The sequence below is a fragment of the Callithrix jacchus genome, chromosome 20 (assembly GCF_049354715.1).
Source record: "Callithrix jacchus isolate 240 chromosome 20, calJac240_pri, whole genome shotgun sequence".
NCBI classification, from domain to species: Eukaryota; Metazoa; Chordata; class Mammalia; order Primates; family Cebidae; genus Callithrix; species Callithrix jacchus.
The window spans coordinates 5917632-5936899 of record NC_133521.1 but is presented as its reverse complement, the minus strand read 5'-3'; the positions used below and the strand labels follow the sequence as shown (position 1 = coordinate 5936899).

At 42.9% G+C, this 19268-nt stretch overlaps 2 protein-coding genes across 6 annotated transcripts in view; one reads left to right on the top strand and one right to left on the bottom strand.

The window, feature by feature from the left end:
• The window catches only part of LONP2 (lon peptidase 2, peroxisomal), a 141045-nt gene extending 139492 nt beyond the window's left edge, over positions 1-1553 (bottom strand). For all 5 annotated transcript variants that reach the window (XM_035281945.3, XM_008985826.5, XM_008985827.5 and 2 more), the window contains exon 1: positions 1233-1553. In XM_035281945.3, the coding sequence (XP_035137836.1) occupies positions 1233-1465 (233 nt within the window). In that variant the 5' untranslated portion in view covers positions 1466-1553. The remainder of the gene's footprint in view (positions 1-1232) is intronic.
• Positions 1044-19268, top strand: part of ABCC11 (ATP binding cassette subfamily C member 11) — a 74727-nt gene continuing 56502 nt past the window's right edge. Inside the window, exons 1-6 of the mRNA XM_017966830.4 lie at positions 1044-1644; positions 10503-10643; positions 11837-11973; positions 15349-15507; positions 17379-17526; positions 18971-19204. Coding sequence (XP_017822319.3) covers positions 10545-10643; positions 11837-11973; positions 15349-15507; positions 17379-17526; positions 18971-19204 — 777 coding nt within the window. The 5' untranslated portion in view covers positions 1044-1644; positions 10503-10544. The remainder of the gene's footprint in view (positions 1645-10502; positions 10644-11836; positions 11974-15348; positions 15508-17378; positions 17527-18970; positions 19205-19268) is intronic.

The following is a 19268-nucleotide window of genomic DNA, read 5'->3' as shown; positions in this document are numbered from 1 at the left end:
CTTGGGAGATGAGTTTGAAGATTATTTGTTGAGAGCGTATTATTTTACCAGCACTGTCCAACAAAAATATAATATGAGCCACATGTAAAATTTTGGTGGCCACATTATAAAAACAGCAGAAATCTTAATAATTTATTTAACCCAAGTACTCAAAATATTACCATTCCAACTAAATTTACTAATTTAGTAAATTCCAACAAAATTTACTATTCAAAAAGTTTTTTCAAAATCTGGTGTGTATTGTACACTTAGCACATTTAGGGTGACCAAACTCCTAGTTTCCCTGAGACAGAGGGGCTGAAACATAGGACTTTCAATGCTAAAACAGACAATCCCAGCAAACCAGGACAATTGGCCACTCTGGCATCTCAATCTGACGAGCCGCATGCACTACAAACTATTGGACCACACAGTCATTTAACAAGCATGGTGCAAAGAACACATTATTCAACGTATTCTTCATAACGCGCCTAAGAGATGGATGCTGCCAGTTTCTAAACTACAGACTAAAAGAAACCGAGGTGTCACCCAAAGTTACACCAATAGGGTGGCAGTACTGGAGAATGTAATAGTAAGCCTGGGGCCTAAGAAATGTTATGAGTGAAGGAGCAGAGGTGAGAAGCTAGGAAAGCTCCAGAAAGGGGGACCAGAGAAAATGTGAGCAGGAAAGGCCATTAACAAAGGGAAACAGAAGTATTAGGGGAGAAGAAAAAGGTGGCAGGGAGTATAGAAGAAAGACACGCACAAATAGTGCAGATTAGGATGAAACAGGAAAAAGTTAAAACTTATGGAGCAGAGAATGTCTCAGAGGACAAAAACGATGGGTGAGAGAAAAGCGGAAGCGGATGGGAAGAAAGGGCAGTGGGGAGGAATGTGGAAAGCGAAGGAAAGTGAAGGCAGAGATCACCGGAGAGAAAGAAAAGGTCTAAAGTTCAGAGCACTGGTCTAGGAGGCAGAAGACCGAGGGCGAGGAATTGCGGGATCTGTGGGGGAATGGGGGGCGGGGATTCAAATTAAATTATCCACAGCGGCAAGGAAACTGCATAGTTTCACCAGGCACTACTTCAGGAACGATCTCATTCACGGTCATGGGGAGGGTCTCTGTCATCTCCATTCTGCCTGGGAGGCGTAACCGAGCGGCGAAGTCCGCCCCGAACCGAACCTAGCGCTCAAAGCCGGCCGCGGACTGGGCCCGGGTGCCCGCAAGAGGCCGCGGGGGCTGCCCGGCCTACCTGTGCAGCGGCGGCAGGTCCTGCGCGTCGCTGGCAGGGTCAGGCGTGTTGGGGATGACGCCCAGGATGGTGCTCTGCAGCGACGTGCCCTTCAGCAAGCGGCTCCGCACCAGCTGCAGGTTGCGGGCCGAGTCCACGCTGGTACGCATGGTGGAGCCGGGCAGCAGGACGCCCTCGTGGGTGAGCAGCAGCGGAAGGCGGCTGGGGATCTGGATGGGGCTCACTGAAGACATGGTGGCAGCCGTTCGCACAGGGGCTGTCAAAAGGAGCCGGACAGACAGCTGCCCGCAACCTACCCCGCTTCCTCCAAACCTCGGAGCCGCCTACGAGCCCCAGCTTCCGGCTCCGCGCTACGGTCAGCCCCCGGGTCCAAACGCCGTCGCTTCGCTCAGCCCTCTCGCGGAGCCTCCCGGTAAGGCTTGCGCGTCGTACATATGCGAAAAGAGGCGCACTCAAGCACACTCAAGCCTTCGCCTGAGTTATGGAGTATATTTGGAACGATGACCTCATTTGAATTGTATATTCTTGAAGCGTTTTTAACTTTTGATTCTAACTGATGTATGTATGTTTGTTTGTTTGTTTGTTTGTTTTGAGACAGTCTCGCTCTGTCGCGGAGGCTGGAGTGCAATGGTGCGATATCTGCGCCCTGCAGCCTCCACCTCCTGGGTTCCAGCAATTCTCCTGCCTTAGCCTCCTGAGTGGCTGGGATTACAGTGCCCGCTGCCACACCCAGCTAATTGTTGTATTTTTAGTAGAGAGGGGATTTCACCATGTTGGCCAGGTTGATCTCGAACTCCTGACCTCAAGTGATCCGTCCACTTCGGCCTCCCAAAGTGCTGGAATTACAGGCGTGAGCCAACGTGCCTGGCCCAATTTTATTTTAGATACACAAAAACACGGCAAAGGGTTCCTATATACCTTTCACCCAGTTTTGCCTGTTTACCATCTTACATAATCATAGTTCAATTATCAAGCCAGGAAATTAACATTACTATCGTGTAACCTATAGACCTTACCCACATTTTGCCAGTTTTCCCACTAATGTCCTTCATTGGATCTGATCCAGGATCCCACTCTTTATTTTGTCATGAACTCTCCTAGGTATCCTCTAATCTGTGGTAATTCCTCAATTTTTTTTTTTTTTTTTTGTCTTTTAAAACCTTGATACTTTTAAAGGATATCAGTCAGTTATTTCATAGTTCATTCAATTCGAGTTTATCTACTGTTTCTCATGATTAGATCAATGGTATGCATTTTGGGGCCAAATACCATAAAAGTGATGTTGTGGCCATGTGACATATGATAAAATGTCTTATTAATGATGAATTGAATCTTGACTACTTGTCAAGTGAAGGTGATATCTGCCAAATTTGTTCACTGTAAGTTACTATTTTTCTCTTAGTAACTACTAAGTATTGTGTAAGGAGATAATTTTACATGTATTTATTTTTTCTTCAATTTTTATGAGGTTTGTGTAAAAGTAATGACAAGAAACTACAATTACTTTTGCATCAAACTAGTATTTTAAGTTCCAGGGTACATGTGCAGGTTTGTTACATAGGTAAACATGTACCATGGTGGTTTGCTGAACAGATCAATCCATCACCTAGGAATTAAGCCCAGCATCCATTAGCTATTCTTCCTGACGCTTTTCTCTCCCTACCACTTCCCTCTTCAGGTCCCATTGTGTATTGTTCCCCTCCTACCATTTGTTCTCATCCTTCAGCTTCCACTTTAAGTGAGAACATGCAGTGTTTGTTTTTCTGATCCTGTGTTAGTTTGCTGAGGATAACAGCTTCCACCTCCACCCATGTCCCTGCAAAAGACATGATCTCATTCCTTGTCATGGCTGCATAGTATTCCATGGTGGGTATGTACCGTATTTTCTTTATCCAGTCTATCATTGATGGGCATTTAGGTTGATTCCATGTCTTTGCTATTGTGAACAGTGCTGCAATGAGCATACATGTGCATGTACTTTAATGTAAGTGATTTATAGTCCTTTGGGTATATACCCCGTAATGGGATTGCTGGGTCAAATGGTATTTCTGCCTCTAGATCTTTGAGGAATTACCATACTGTCTTCTACAATGGTTGAACTAATTTACACTCTCACCAACAGTGTAAAAGCGCCCCTTTTTCTCTGCAACCTCATTAGCATCTATTGTTTCTTGACTTTTTAATAATTGCTATGCCGACTGGTGTGAAATGGCATCTCAATGTGGTTTTGATTTGCATTCTGTAATGATCAGTGCTATTGAACTTTTTTTTCATGTTTGCTGGTCACATGAATATTTTCTTTTGAGAAGTGTCTGTTTATGTCCTTTGCCCACTTTTAATGAGGTTGTTTGTTTTTTTTCTTGTAAATTTGTTTAAGTTCCTTGTAGACTCTGGATATTAGACTTTGTCAGATGGCTAGATTGCAAAATTTTTCTCCCATTCTGTAGGTTGCCTGTTCACTCTGATGGTAGTTTCTTTTGCTGTACAGAAGCTCTTTAGTTTAATTAGATACTGTTTGTCTATTTTTGCTTTTGTTGCAGTTGCTTTTGTTGTTTTCATCATGAAATCTTTGCCTGTGCCGATGTCCTGAATGGTATTGCCTAGATTTTCTTCTAGAGTTTTTATAGTTTTGGGTTTTACATTTAAGTCTTTAATCCATCTTGAGTTAATTTTTGTATAAGGTGTAAGGAAGAGGTCCAGTTTCTGTTGTCTGCATGTGGCTAGCCAGTTCTCCCAGTACCATTTATTAACTTGGAAATCCTTTCCCCAATCTTCAGTCAAGTTTGCTGACTGGTTTTAGGTGTAATTTTACATTTATTATTTATAATTCTACTGTAAGAAAGAGCTGTTCCATCTCCCCCATGTATTTACTTACTCATTTACTTTTGTATGTTAGTATGGTCTCATAGATATTTAGTTTTTATGGATTCTAATCCAATAATGTTATGGGGCTTTTTTGCTTGAATTGTTTTGGATTTGACTATTCCTGCACATTGAGATTTGACTTGGGTTTGGCCTTAGGTTGCAGGGAGAGTATTTTCTCCAATATGAAGTTCAGCAATGCTTTTGGAATTCTGGAAGGAAATGAAAGTCCATCCATAACAAGAGTTATTTGTTGAGGGACTTCTCAGTGCCAGGCCCTGAGCTAATTGCAGAGGAGTAGACGGGTCCCAAAACATCTCTCAGTCAGGGGAACAGATCCATAAGCAACTGAGTATGAGGTAGGGCAGACAGAACTATGTGTTTATATGTGTGCAACAGATAAGGGAAAGAAATCAGGTTACTAGGTGCTGTGGGAGAGACACAAATACAGAATCTTAGAAGCTTCTGCCTAAAGCGCTTTATCTGACAGGATCCCATCTTCTTTCATTCCTTCACTGAACATTTTCACGTTGCTTAATATTCACTTCAGTAATCATTCACTAAAAATATGTTTTAAACACTGATGTGCTGGACACTATTCTAGGTAATGGAGGATACATCAGGGAATAAGAAAGACAAGGTTTCTACATTTATGAAGCTGACATTCTAGTGGGAAAAACAAACAATAAACAAGGAAAATTTTTTTTTTCTGGATAGTATTAAGCCTTTTAGATGGTCAGGTAAGGCCTCTCTGAAAAGACATTTGAACTGATCCCTGCACTATGAAAAAGTATAAATCAATGCGAAGATTAGAGGGTGGGAGCCAAGGGCACTGTTCCAGGCAGAAAAAGCAGCACTTGCAAAGACTCTGTGGCTAGAATGAATTTTGGGTGTTTGAGGAACCTGTCCTGGAACGTCTGAGCTTGGGACCTAGTGGTTCCAGCTGCAATAAGGTGAGCAGGGTCAGATTATAGAGGGCTACGTAGGCTCTGGTAAGGAGTTTGGGTTTTACTCTAAACCTGATGGAAGCCATTGGAGAGATCAAGTTGAGGAATAACATTACCTGGCTTATATTTTCAAAAGTTCATTTTGGCTGCAATGTGGAGAATGGAATGTATGGATTTAAGATCAAAAGCAGAGAGGCTGGTCAGAAGGTGGTTGCAGTTGTCCAGGCAAGAAGTGATGACTTAGACTAGGAGCAGGTGCTGTCAAGCTATATTTGATTGTAGCTTCAAGAGAATAGGCTGATGGATTGGACATGAAGATTTAAGAAAAAACAGTTGACAAGGATTATCCTATGTTGGGGCCTGAGCCACCAGGGCCTGGAAAGAGGTTGAGCTGGTAGCTGAATATCCTGGCTATAATCAAGTTTTCGATCACTTTTCTGAGTGTATACAAGGTACCTACCCTGTGACAGACTCTGGGGGTGATACAGAGATAAAACATATGTAGCCCAGATCCTTAAGCACTTACCTTTTCATTGAGAGTCTCTCCAAGGGTAAGAGGGGAGGGACTGCATTTTTTCAGGCTTCCAGAGTTTTAACAAAGAACTTCTAGAATCAGCTTACCAATCTTATGGTATATTTTTAAAACACTAATGTTTAATGCTTTTAACCCACTGTGCCTGAGGTTGCACTTTTTTGAACTTTTGTAATCCGACCTTGGTGATGACCTTGAGCAGTAGGATATAAATAACTCTCTCATGCTTAGTGTACAAGTAATGGACGTGCCCCAACAACCAGGATAAACAATACTGTATAAATGTTCTGTTTCCATAATAATTGCTGGATTTTGTTTTTTAATTGCAAATTAATGCTGCTCTATAGAAGATGTGGTGTAGTGTGGAAATAGGCCCAAGTTTAACCTGCCTGCCTGATGAAAACCCTCGTTCAATCCTGTCACTATATCTCTGTGATGGGATGTGTCACCCCACTTGGGAGAACATTAAAAATTTAAATATGAAGTCTTCTGTGACTCCGTGGCTCTCTTAGCTCCTTTTTTTTTTTTTTTTTTTGACAGGTTCAACATATATATCATTCATTTATTCATCAAATATTTGTTACACATAGACTATGTGCTGGGCACTTTTCTAGATCCAAGGACACATCTGTGAACAAGACAGACAAGGTCCCTGGTTTCAAAGAGCTTACATTCTCATGAGGTGTGCAGAAAACAAATAAGCCAACAAGGAAAGAAACGGCAATTTCAGAATGTGATGAGTAAAGGTAGTAGAGCAGGAAAATACGCAGAAGGTGGTGTGGAGAGAGGGAATCTGGGAAGGTTACTCTGAGGAGCTGGCATTTGAGTTGAGTCCTGAATGTCAAGAATGAGCCAGTTCTGTAAAGAGGTGGGAGGAGAATATTCTTGGCAGATGTTAGGACTTGTGCAAAGATCAAAGCGAGAGGATCATCCTAGCTTCTGAAATTGAGGAGAAGGCCAGGTACTGAGATGTGGGAATTCTGCAGTCAACAAGATGCCCTCCTGAAGCTATTGGAACTAACAGAAGTAAATAAACCTAAGAGCAGAGAAAGTTAAATAGCACAGGGTGAGATACAGGAGGTGTAAGATCTAATCACTTAAACTTCTTTAGGGTCACCTGGCAGGTGCTTCTGGCCCTTTGCCTTGGACACTTTCTTAGCCTCTGATGCACCTTCTGCTGTTGGACACTACACCCTGCTGCGTAAGAAGAACAAGGAAATAAATCAGCTCCTCCAGAAAGCCCTTGATACAGGTTACCCTCCTCCAGCGGCTCCCCTCCTGTTCACAGGCTATTTCACCATATGCAAACAACCCAAGTCCAAACCGAATTTGTCGTCCTGATCTTTGCCTCTGGGGATTGTGAAAATGAAGGGCTGGAAGCGTTGGTTGTTTCCTCTCTATGTGATTCCCAGTCATGTCCTGGTTTCCATCCTGACTACAGTGATGGTCTTACATTAATTAGAGTGAATAAACTCCAGTTCCAGTTTCTTCAGTAAAGAGAATTGAGAGGCCAGAGAACTTTTCTGGGACTGCCAAAGAAAGTTCTGGAGGGAATTCCCCTGGTCAGTCAAGGAAGTGGAGGCAGGCCTCATGGAACTGGAAGGAGGCCCAAGCTAATGTGTGGCTGAGCTTGTTTGCTTGGATCAAGCAACTGATGTTGTGCAAACCTAATGATTACACATTTGCATTTTCTTAATTTTCATTTGGTTTCATTTTCCGTGTTGTTAGTTTCCTGGTGAAACCTGAATAGGAAAGAGTCACACCTATGAAACCCCTGTTGCATCTCTTTGCAGATGTATTTGAATAAACCAGGTTGGCAAATCATACTATAGCTGAGAGGTGAGAGAAAATCTAATTTCTTTACTTGGTCTCTACAAATCTAGTCTTCCTCATGATCCCCCACTTGCTGGTTAGTGAGGGAAAAATAGATGTTTTGGCTTACCATTTTAAGATCTTGTTTGAGCCAATAATTTAAATAATTTTATTAAATAATGCTCACTAAAGGCTCTGTCTCAGAGTTGCCATCTGGCAGAGGAAGAGTCTGGGACCTGGACACAGTGACCTCTGCTCCTAGGCTTTCCCAGGGAAGGACTTTTGTCCTGCTCACTGCCTGTTCTGCTGTCTTTGCAAGCCGACTAGATCTTGGGTAGGCTTTCAAGTGATGCTTTTTTGGCTCACTCACCTGGGGGTGTTCTCTGAGTTGCTAGGCCTCCCCTGTCCCACTTCTGTTAGCACCATTCCCCCCTCCAAGATCTCTCCATGACTCCCAGCTGTTTGTAGTCTGGGTTGTCCACTAGGCCACTTCTGGAAAGCCCTTCACCAAGACTTTTAGCAACTTCTTGTTCCCTTATATACTTACCATCAGGCACAGCCAGCCACAGCCCAAAGAGCACTTAAAGGCAAACTGAAAAACAATGTGCCTAGCAAGAGGAGGACTTAGGAAAAGGCAGCACTCTTGAAAGCTGGATGCCACAGTGGTATGCTGGTGCAGTCCATACTGCCTCATGAGAATCAGGGGTCAAATTTTCATGAATTTTGAGTGCCAAGTCGTTAAACACAAACATTATTAAAAATAAAATTGAATAAACATACAATTAAATAAATTGTATTAAAAACAAAGATAATACGCAAAATGTATCATTCTCTACTTATTTTGCTACCATGTGCTGTTATTTATACTTTTGAGGTTACTTTCATCTATTCCATCTCTATGGTAGAAACACTATATGATGATGTCCTGCTGCACATCTCTTCCCAGCTCTGCATTCGGTGGAGTTATTTTGGTATCACATCATGAAGTTGGCCATGATGGGCGTGTTTACACCACAGAAATGGGCAAAGGCTATACATCAGGGCTGGATTTATTATTTTGATTGTCTAGCTTTAAGAAAGAAATGTAGAAAATGTTAATAACGCAGATTAAATTTACAAGTGTGTGGTGGCTATAGCCATTACATTGTGAGTAGTAAAATAAAATAAGGGAATATTCTTCCAGCATTTGAAAACTGTTCGGCAAAGTTACTCAGGTCATTGAGAAATGAGTGAAGATTCAACCAACATACATCTCTGGTATTGCACTTTCCTCTTACTTGTTAACGTAGAGCAAAATGTCAGGTAGCGTTGGAACTGTACTTAATCACCAATTGCAACCACAGGTTCATTACAGATACAAACATTTATCAGTACAGCACTGAGGCAGCCCTTTGTGAGGATGTGTGACTTGCTGCCTCCCCCTCCTGCTCTATTCCCTTTCCTGAGGATCTTTGTGTGTGAATAAACCAAACAGCAATATACAGTGGCCCTACCCGCAGAGGCCTCCTTCTGTGAATCATGCTAGTTTTACTTTAATGTATCTATTTTCCAGGCTGGTTCATGGCAGCCAGTCTTCTTCCCAGAGCTGTAAAGAGTGTGGGCCACTCTCTCTTAACTAATATGCCTCCATCTCTCTTTTCTCTTTTCTATCATCCCTAAAGTATTCACATTCTACCACTACATGGCAAGTAAGCCTATGGCCTGGTGCCATGGCTGGGAAGTCTACCTTATATGGTCTGCAGGAAAATTCCAGTAACTGACTCTACCAGATCTGGTTGTGATTTGGTAAAAGGAAGTGGAATGGGAGGAGTGGAACAAAGAAATTTAGAGAAATTTCTCCGAAAGTAATGGGTTAGCTTGAAGTGCAATCCAATCTTTGAATGTTTGTTTTGTTTTTTTGAGATGGGTCTTTCTCTGTTCCCCAGGCTGAAGTACAGTGGCACAATCTTAGCTCATTGCAACTTCCACCTTCCAGGTTCAAATTATTCTTCCGCCTCAGTCTCTCAAGTAGCTGGGACCACAAGTATGCACCACAACACCTAGCTAATTTTTTATTTTTGGTAGAGACAGGGTTTCGCCATATTGCCTAGGCTGGTTTTGAACTCCTGAGCTCAAGCAGTCCTCCCTCCTCAGCCTCCCAAAGTGCTGGAATTACAGGTGCATGCCACCATGCCCAGCCTCAGTATTTGAGTGGTAAAAACTACGTCTGAACACCAGGACTAACTACATAACTTGTGGGTCCCAGTGCGAAATGAAAATGAAAATGTGAGTCTTCTTGTTCAAATTTATTGAGAATTTCAAGATGGCAACAGAAAACCATTAAATTAAGTCTGAGGCCCTTCTGAGTGTGGGGCCCTGGGGACCACAGGCTGTACCCCCATGGCCCTGGCTGTGCTGCACACTTTCTTAATCTTTCCGTCTCTTCAGAACATTCCTAATTACCACCCCCACTCCAGCATCAGGCACATGAATGTTCTAAGTCATCCAGGGAATGAGTCACATACTCAGAAAAACAAATATGAACAGCATATTACTTTTTTAAAAATCCTTTATTATTTAAGTTTCCTAAGTTGTGCCCAGATTCCCTCTGGGGTCTGTGAAACTAAGAGTGAAAGAATGGGAAATGATGTTCCTTTCATTCATGTATGTGTCCATTCATCATTCATTTACTGAGGACCTCCCAGCATTTTCCAGGCCCCAGAAATTCAACAGCAAGCAAAGCAGACATGTCCCTGTCCTTGTGAGGCTCTCTGTGTAGTGCATGAATGAAGTCTGAACAAATAACAATTCAAGCAAATACACAGTTACAGACCGGGATAAAGCAAGAAGCATGATTTTATGACCCAGGCTTGGATAGACCAAAGGAGATTGGCTAGGATCAGCAGTGTGGTGTTAGGGGTAGGTTGTGGAGGTGGTTAGAGAAGGTTTCTCTAAGTGATATGGGGCTGAGGCCTGAGAAGATGTTTAAAAAGAGGGATCAAGCACATGCCAAAGAGAAGAAAAAGCAGGGACCCAAACCTCTGCATGGCCCCAAAGTGCTCCACGCAGGGTAATGCCCCCTTTCCTGGCTGCCCAAGGCTCGACCTAAGCTGCTTCTAACTCCTGCTGTCTTTTCAGATTCTCTGATTCTGGGAAACGAAGAATTGGCAGGAACTGAAAATGACCAGGAAGAGGACATACTGGGTGCCCAACTCTTCTGGTGGCCTCGTGAATCTTGGCATGGACATAGGCGATGACATGGTTTCAGGACTTAGTTATGTAAGTAGATCTCTTAACATCAGCATACCAGGAAATTGAGTTGGCAGAATATTCTCCATGGTCATAAACTAGGTCAAACAATTTTGCCCCATACTTATTTACTCTTGAATTTTTTTCTTTTTTCTCTCTCTTTCTCTCTTTTGACTCAAGGTCTTGCTTTGTCACCCAGGCTGGAGTACAGTGGCATGATCATAGCTCAGTGAAGCTTCCTGGGTTCAAGTGATCCCCCTACCTCAGCCTTCTGAGTAGCTGGGACTACAGGCACATACCACCACACCCAGCTAATTTTAAATTTTTTTCACAGAAACGGGGGTCTCCTATGAGGCCCAGGCTGGTGTTGAACTCCTGGCCTCAAACAATCCTCCTGTCTTGGCCTCCCAAATCACTGAGATTATAAGCATGAGCCACCCCACTCAGCTACCCTTGATTTTTTTTAAATGGACCTCAGGCTTTCAAAACTACATCAATTATAATCCATCATCATGGCACATCTTCATCGTTTATGCATATCTCTATGCATAAGATTGTATAGAGATCAGATTGTATCTATCTCTATATCTATTTATCATCTATTATCTATTTATTTATAATAATAATAAGCATCTGCAAACCCATCACCAACACACCAGCTTGGACCTTGACAATCACATGCAGCAACTGGTCTTCCCCCATCTCATTTTCCAGCTCTTTCTACCTGATGTAACCACTAATCTGAATCTCTTTCTGTTAGTCCCTGATGTGCTTTTAAAATAGTATTATTTATTCTATATGAAATCCTAACAATTACCTGTCCTTTTATTTTAGTTGTCAAAAGAGAAACATAATATTTTCAGGATGACTTTTTTACTTATTGGTTTCTTTTTAGTAGATTTATCCTCAGAGAGTGACTTAGTCTCTCATTATGCGGGCAATTATGGCACCCTTTGTTCCTGTCTAAATTATTTACTGTAAGATAAAAACCCAAAGACATAGAGTGACTTGACCAGACTCACTCAGCAAATGTGGGGCAGAGTGCATGCTGGGACCCAGTTGCCCTGACTCTCGGACTCCCTGCTTTTTCCTGCTGTGGAAGCCTTTCTTTAGAAAGCAGTATGTGGAAACATCTATCTCACCATGAGCATCTGGTCCAACATTCCCTCAGGACAGAATTTATGAGATTTGAAACTGATGCTCTTTTGTTTCTCTTTTCCAAGAAAACCTACACTGTCCCATATGGCCCCTGGAATCAGCAAGAGAGAAATCGTGAGGCCCCGGGGAGGGTGGGTGTCCCACCATGGGGGAAGTATGATGCTGTCTGGAGAACCATGATTCCCTTCCGCCCCAAGCCAAGGTGAGTCCTGACTAGGGGAGGGGAGGAAGGCTGTATCCACCAGGATAACACCAACCTTCTCAACTAGACCTCTCCCAAAGACTGTGTAACTAGTCCCTAAAGAGCCAAATCCCTTCAGAGCAGCCTGAGGCACATCAGGGAGGCACCATCATCACAGCCATTCATTCATTATTCATTTATTCAGAAAGAATCATTGAGCACCTACATGTGCCAGGCACTCTGCTACAGCACAGGGGAAGAACAGTGAGCAAAACAGAGGCGACCTTTGCCATCATGAACCTCACGTGGGAGAGAAAGACAATAAGCAAATATACCTGTAAATGAATGTGATTGCAAGCTGCTTGCGAAAGGTGCTGTGAAGAAGTATGTGAGTTTTGAGGGACAAGAGAATGGTGACAACTTGATAGGGTCTGAGTGGCTTAAGCTGAGTGACTCCTAGACAGGGAACAAGAATTTCCTCAGCAGGTTCTCAGGTGGCCTCAGGCAGGTTCTCAAAGGCCACGTTAAGGATACCAGCCTTGGTTATAAGAGTAGCTAGGAGCCACAAGAAAGCCCTAGGATGTTAGCCTTAAATTTAAGAATAAAAGAAATTCAGTGTGTTTCCCCGAATCAATCATAGTTTAATGTAATCATCCCCAAATTGCTTCCCATGTTTAATAGAAAAAAGTCACATAACAGTTTTGTTTGTTCATTTTAATTTTTTTTGAGATGGAGTCTCTGTTGCCTAGGCTGGAGTGTAGTGGTTTGATCTCAGCCCACTACAACATTTACCTCCCAGATTCAAATGATTCTCCTGCCTCAGCCTCCCAAGTAGCTGGGATTACAGGCACCCACCACCATGCCTGGCTAATTTTTATATCTTTAGTAGAGATGTGTTTCACCATGTCGGCCAGGCTGGTCTCAAACTCCTGACCTCAAGTGATCCACCCGCCTTGGCCTCGCAAAGTGCTGGGATTACAGATGTGAGCTGCCACACCTGGCCAGGCAATTTAAATAGACTTTAAAACGATGTACAAGTATAAAACACTCGTTTTTATTTCAAAAGTTTGTGGAAAATATCCAGTCATTAAACATTTAACAAAACATATGCCAGTAGATTACATAAAAGACTATGTATAATATCAAAAGAACTGAAAACAGTCTTCCCTGTAAAAATAATGTAAAACGAACTTTTCAATGTAAAATATCACCATACCACACGTCATGCAAATGGAAAGCTAAGCATACTACATTCTTTAGTGTAGCCAAGTAAATTCAGATTGAGACATCTTTGGGATAGGGAAACAGCCATTCAGTATGAGTTTGTTTTTGTTTCGTTTTCTAGCAGTGATGGTTCTAGCTGTGTATTTTATGCATAAAGAACAGCTATATTTCAAACCCTTTTTATTGTAATAAATACTAAAGCAACATAGTAATACTTTATAATTTAGGACCAAGTTGCTTTCTAACTTAATACAACTTTGCTTTCAGGGGCTGTACAGAATCACGCTCCTGTAAGCATGCACACGCTCATCTATTTGTCATTTACTGACAAGACCTCAACGCTCTGCCTTTTCATCACCAAAAGTTCATTTTGTATTTCCCATTTCCCTTTCTCTCCAACAGGTTTTCTAAGATTTTATCTATCAACAAACTGCATTTGTTTTCCCATTTTTTAAATCTGAGCTTCTGTCAATACCAGTTGCATTGTTACCGTATTGAATTGATGTTATCTCCACCAAGAACAAAGAACCTTGGTGCTTTTGTTCACCTGGGTAACCTTGTTTTAAGTAAATACATTGTTTCTGTTGGGACTTTGAGATATTGGCACTGGCTCACAGGTCTTGCCCTGTCTTTTGTGATCACAAATGGTACAATTTCTTGCCCTCCCCTCACCCACACCTTGCTCCAATATCCCTGGCAAGGGCATGTTGCCAGCCTTCTCGAGAACTCACAGCCCAGTGCCGTGAGGATATAAAAGGGTGGAGAAAAGTTGTCATAGCTCCTCTCCCCTACCCCTCAAAAAGAAATCTCATGAGTTTGGCATTTTCTTTTCTTTTTTTTTTTTTTTTTTGAGATGGAGTTTTGCTGTTGTTACCCAGACTGGAGTGCAATGGCACAATCTCGGCTCACTGCAATCTCCACCTTCGGTTCAAGCAATTCTCCTGCCTCAGCCTCCCGAGTAGCTGGGACTACAGGGGCACACCACCATGCCCAGCTAATTTTTGTATTTTTAGTAGAGACGGGGTTTCACCTTGTTGACCAGGATGGTCTCGATCTCTTGACCTCGTGATCCACTCATCTTGGCCTCCCAAAGTGCTGGGAATATAGGTGTGAGCCACTGCGCCTGGCCTAGTTTGGCATTTTCATCTTCCTGTCTTTCTTCTCAAGACTGTTTTCAAATTGCATTTTCTTCCCATTGGGACACATAACCTTAAAGGCAATTTTGAAAAAAAAAAAGTAGAGAAATGACACATAATCCCAACACCATAATTTAATCATTTTAGGTATTCATAAGTTGTTCTTAAAGATAATACCTTAACATCTTTATGTATGTATATATTCAATTTTATTGTTTGCAAAAGTTTCACAGAAGAATTAAAGCCACGAGACTCTCTCTTCCTATTCCTTTGCCAACTCTGACACCTTCTTCAAGGTCAACCACTATCAGAAATTTGATATAACTGTACATACTGTTTGTCTGCTTTCCCTACTTTCTTCCTTTTTTATATATGTAAAAAAATGCTTAGCATTTTTTTCTTTTATTTTTTTTTTGTTTTGAGACGGAGTCACACTCTGTCTCCCAGGCTGGAGTGCAATGGCATGATCTCAGCTCACTGCAACCTCCGCCTCCAGGTTCGAGTGTTTCTCATGCCTCAGCCTCCCAAATAGCTAGATTACAGGTGTGTGCATCACCATACTTGGCTAATTTTTGTATTTTTAGTAGAGATAGGGTTTTACTATGTTGACCCAACTCGTCTTGAACTCCTGACCTTAGGTGATCCATCCGCCTCGGCCTCCCTAAGTGCTGGGATTACAGGCATAAGCCACCACGCCTGGCCAACACTGAGTTTTTAATCTGCATGTTGCCTTTCTTTAGTTCTTGCTTGGAACTCTTCCTGTGTTCTACCCATAAACAAGCCCTATTAAAACAAAACAAAACATCTACGTTGCATTTCATAGTATGGGTAGATCATAATTTCTCTGTTTTTGTTTAAATCATTCCTCAGTTAATGGGTATTTTTGTTGTTTATGGGTTTCTACTTACAAATAAGAGTCATGAAGACATGCTTGTGTGTAGATCTGGGTGATTCTCTTGTGTTTTTCCATGGTTATCATTCATCCTTGCAAAATCTTGATCCTGACTTCATTCTTATTTCTGCGGCCCCCTGCTAGGTTTCCTGCCCCCAATCCCTTGGATGATGCTGGTCTGTTCTCCTACTTCACCGTTTCATGGCTCACCCCGTTCATGATCCGAGGCTTCCAGAATCGCTTAGATGAGAACAGCATCCCGCCACTGTCAGTCCATGATGCCTCAGACAAAAATGTCCAAAGGTGAAGCTGTGCTGGGCAAGCCAATGGACACGTTAAAGACCATCTCTTGGTGGGATGATGAGCAGAGATGCTTAAGGGTGCTAGGGAGGGACCATTTCAGACTTGGCTCTTCCTATAAGAAGAACCCTCACACTAAGTGAGGGCTCCTAACTTGAGGTTCATGAATCATCTAAAATGGTATGGATATTTTGTACATACCATTTTGTACATATGGGCTGGAGATCTTTCTCTGGAGCAAGAATTCACATTTCTAATCAGACTTATCAAAAGGCTTGTGAACCTAAGAAAGTTATTTATTTTTTATTTTAAAATTTTATTTTTGTTATTATTTTTTGAGATGGAGTCTTGCTCTGTTGCCAGGCTGGAGTACAGTGGCACAATCTCAGCTCATTGCAACCTCCACCTCCTGGGTTCAAGTGATTCTTCCACCTCAGCCTCCCAAGTAGCTGGGACCACAGGCACGTGCCACCACACCCGGCTAATTTTTTATTTTTCATAGAGACGAGGTTTCACCATGTTGGCCAGGATGGTCTCTATCTCTTGACCTCATGATCCGCCCAGTTTGGTTGGGTAGGATTACAGGCATGAGCCACCGTGTCTGGCCAATCACTCCATTTTTATTTTTGTTTTAAAGATAAGGTCTGACTATATTTTCCAAACTACCAAATACAGGAGGAATGGAAGAATTAGAAAACGCAATTTTTCCAGCACTAGTGAAGGTGGCACTAGGCAGTGGTCATCAGTGTTGAAGAATTTGATAATGAAGGAGCCAGGCTGACACATGCCAACATTCCTAAGGTGGGCACCACACATCATGTGGCTTCTGATGTGAGGTGACAGGAAGTACACGACATCACTTCTTACATTTTTTCCCAAGATGGAATGAATTCTGGATTTCATTGAAATCAGAATTTTGGGTCTAATGAGCAGTTTACTAGGAAGCACAGGGGATCAACGATTATGTTAGACAGCACCATGGATGTGCAATCAGTTCAGTCCAGAGTGTGGGAGATCCAACAGGATGAATAAACATCAGTTTCTCCAATAAATACATGCATAGAAATGCAGACAAGGGGAAATGCTTACAGATTAAAATGCAACGCAAGAGCGCTATGAGATTTTTCCTTTAGATGCAATGTGTGGACCTTGTTTGGATCTTGATTCAGAGAAACTAACTTTATAAAGACATGTTTACATAATTAGAGAAATTTCAGTGCAGAGTGGGCATTAAATGCCATTAACTAATTATTGTTACTGTAGTGTTATTTTTATTGTTACTATGTTGTTGTGTTTTTTCCTGTCTCCTAGGCTGGAGTGCAGTGGCATAATCTCGACTCACTGCAACCTCTGCCTCCTGGGTTCAAGTAATTTTCCTGTGTCAGCCTCCCGAGTAGCTGGGATTGCAGGCACACACCGCCATGCCTAATTTTTGTATTTTTAATAGAAACGGGGTTTCACCATGTTGACCAGGATGGTCTTGAAATCCTGACCTCAAGTGATCCACCCACCTTGGCCTCCCAAAGTGCTGGGATTATAGGCATGGGCTACTGTACCCAGCTTTGTTGCTATGGTTTTTTTAAGGGCCTTATCTGAAAGAGATACATACTGAAGCATTTATAGATAAAATGATATGATGACTGAGGTTTGCTTCAAATCCTCCAGGAAACAAAAGACAAAGGGAGGAGACATGAAACAAAAGTGTCAAACGTTTTTAATTTTTGAAGAAGGGGGATGAGTACTCAAGATTCCTACATTGTTCTATTTTGTTATGTTTGAAAATTTCAGCAACAAAGCTCTTGGCTAGCAAGAACTAGGATGTTTTGGTGTCACATGCAAAGAGATTCCACCGGTTCCATTTTCCTCTTTTCAAGGCTTCGCCGCCTTTGGGAAGAAGAAGTCTCAAGGCGAGGGATTGAAAAAGCTTCAGTGTTTCGGGTGATGATGAGGTTCCAGAGAACAAGGATGATTTTCGATATGTTTCTGGGTTTCTGCTTCGGCATTACCTCTGTACTCGGGCCAGTAAGTGGCAGATTTGGTGAGGCTTGGGGTACTCTAGGCGTCAGAGGTTTAGAAATGGAACTGGGGACATGTTCAAGTCCACGCCAGGAGTTGGGGATGCATTTGTCTTTCAGCTGCTGTCTAGAAAATGAAGACTTTTTGAGGGCAGTAGAGCATGGTGGTTAGGGGTAGCTAACCACCAAGGAGTGGCCCTGTAGCCACTGCTTGGGTTCAAACCATGTCCCTGCCACTTAGCTGCTGGGTAACTTTGGGCAGTATAGTCACCCTCTCTGTGCCTTAGTTTCCTCATGGAATCCCATGGTGCCCTCAGGTGTAGATCTTATGGAAACCCTTGCATGTAAAACAAAGAGCTGCCTCATAGGATAACATTAAATGAGATAAGAATATAAAGCGCTTAGAACATGGCCTGGTTCAGTACATGTTAGCTCCTCTGAGAAATGCTTGTGCAACTCTGGGAATGCAGGTAACAGGAAATAATGGTCTTCTCCAGGTACCATGGTTGGGATGAATGGGCTCTATTTCCCATTGTTCTCCAGTTCCTGAGCCCAAGAGTCTCAAATCAGAGGAAGAATCTGATTGGCCAGATGGGGTCACATGATCACCAGTTGGCCAGAAGAAGTGGGGCACTTTGATTGGCAGTCCAGTCTAGACTGCATGCAACAGGGGAGGTGGGAGTCTTCCCAGAAGAAAACTGAGGCACTGGTACCAGCTAAGGGGAGGTAAATCAGGAAGAAACAGCAGTCGATGACAGAATGAAGATAACTGAGTTGGGTGACAGATGCTGGGTCTTCTAGATCCACTCTCCATCATTTTCCACCCTGCCCTGTTCCCCTAGTGTGCATCACATTAATGGGCCCCCAGTGCTCTCTGGCTTCTGGTTGCGGTTGATGAGTGGGAGATTCCAATAGGAGAGACTGGAGGGAGGGAGAAGATGAGGTCAGGATAGTATTCCCCGGGCTGCCTCCCTCCCTGTCCCTGGAGGCTGGTGACCAGAGCTCCTGTCCCGACATTCTCTGCATGCCTAACCCCTTCTGTGCCCCAGAACCTCTCCCTGCCTTTGTCCCTTAGGCCTAAGGGGGCCACTGTTTGCTGTTGTCATCAGCTCCATGGTGCTCCACCAGTCCTTGTTGGAGTTCCTAAATTCTGCCTATACCTTTGTAAAGGCACTTTGTTACCTCCTAAATGACTGTTTTGTGTGGGCCCCCTGTCTCCTGTCAGGACCGGAACAGAGCCACCTAAGGTTTCAGAACTGGCTCAGTTGAACTCCTAAGTCTCCTCCAACTGCGCTGTAACCTTCTTGAGGGCAGGATTGTGCTTAAGTCAGTTTTGATCCTTCAGCAAATCCCCAGCATGAATCAGACCTTGCAACCCTTCTTCCAGCAACAAAATATCAAACATGTTTTTGGGGGGCAGTCTGAATGATCCAACTTCCATTTCCTTGTAGATATTGATTGTACCAAAGATCCTGGAATATTCAGAAGAGCAGTCGGGGAATGTTGTCTATGGGGTGGGACTCTGCTTAGCCCTTTTTTTCATCGAATGTGTGAAGTCTCTGAGTCTCTGCTCCAGTTGGATCATCAACCAGCGCACAGCCATCAGGTTCCGAGCAGCTGTTTCTTCCTTTGCCTTTGAGAAGCTCATTCAGTTTAAGTCTCTAATGCACATCACCTCGGGAGAGGTAAGTGGCTGGGACTGCCTATTCCAGGATGACTTCCCTACCCCTCCTCCAGACATCACTGCCC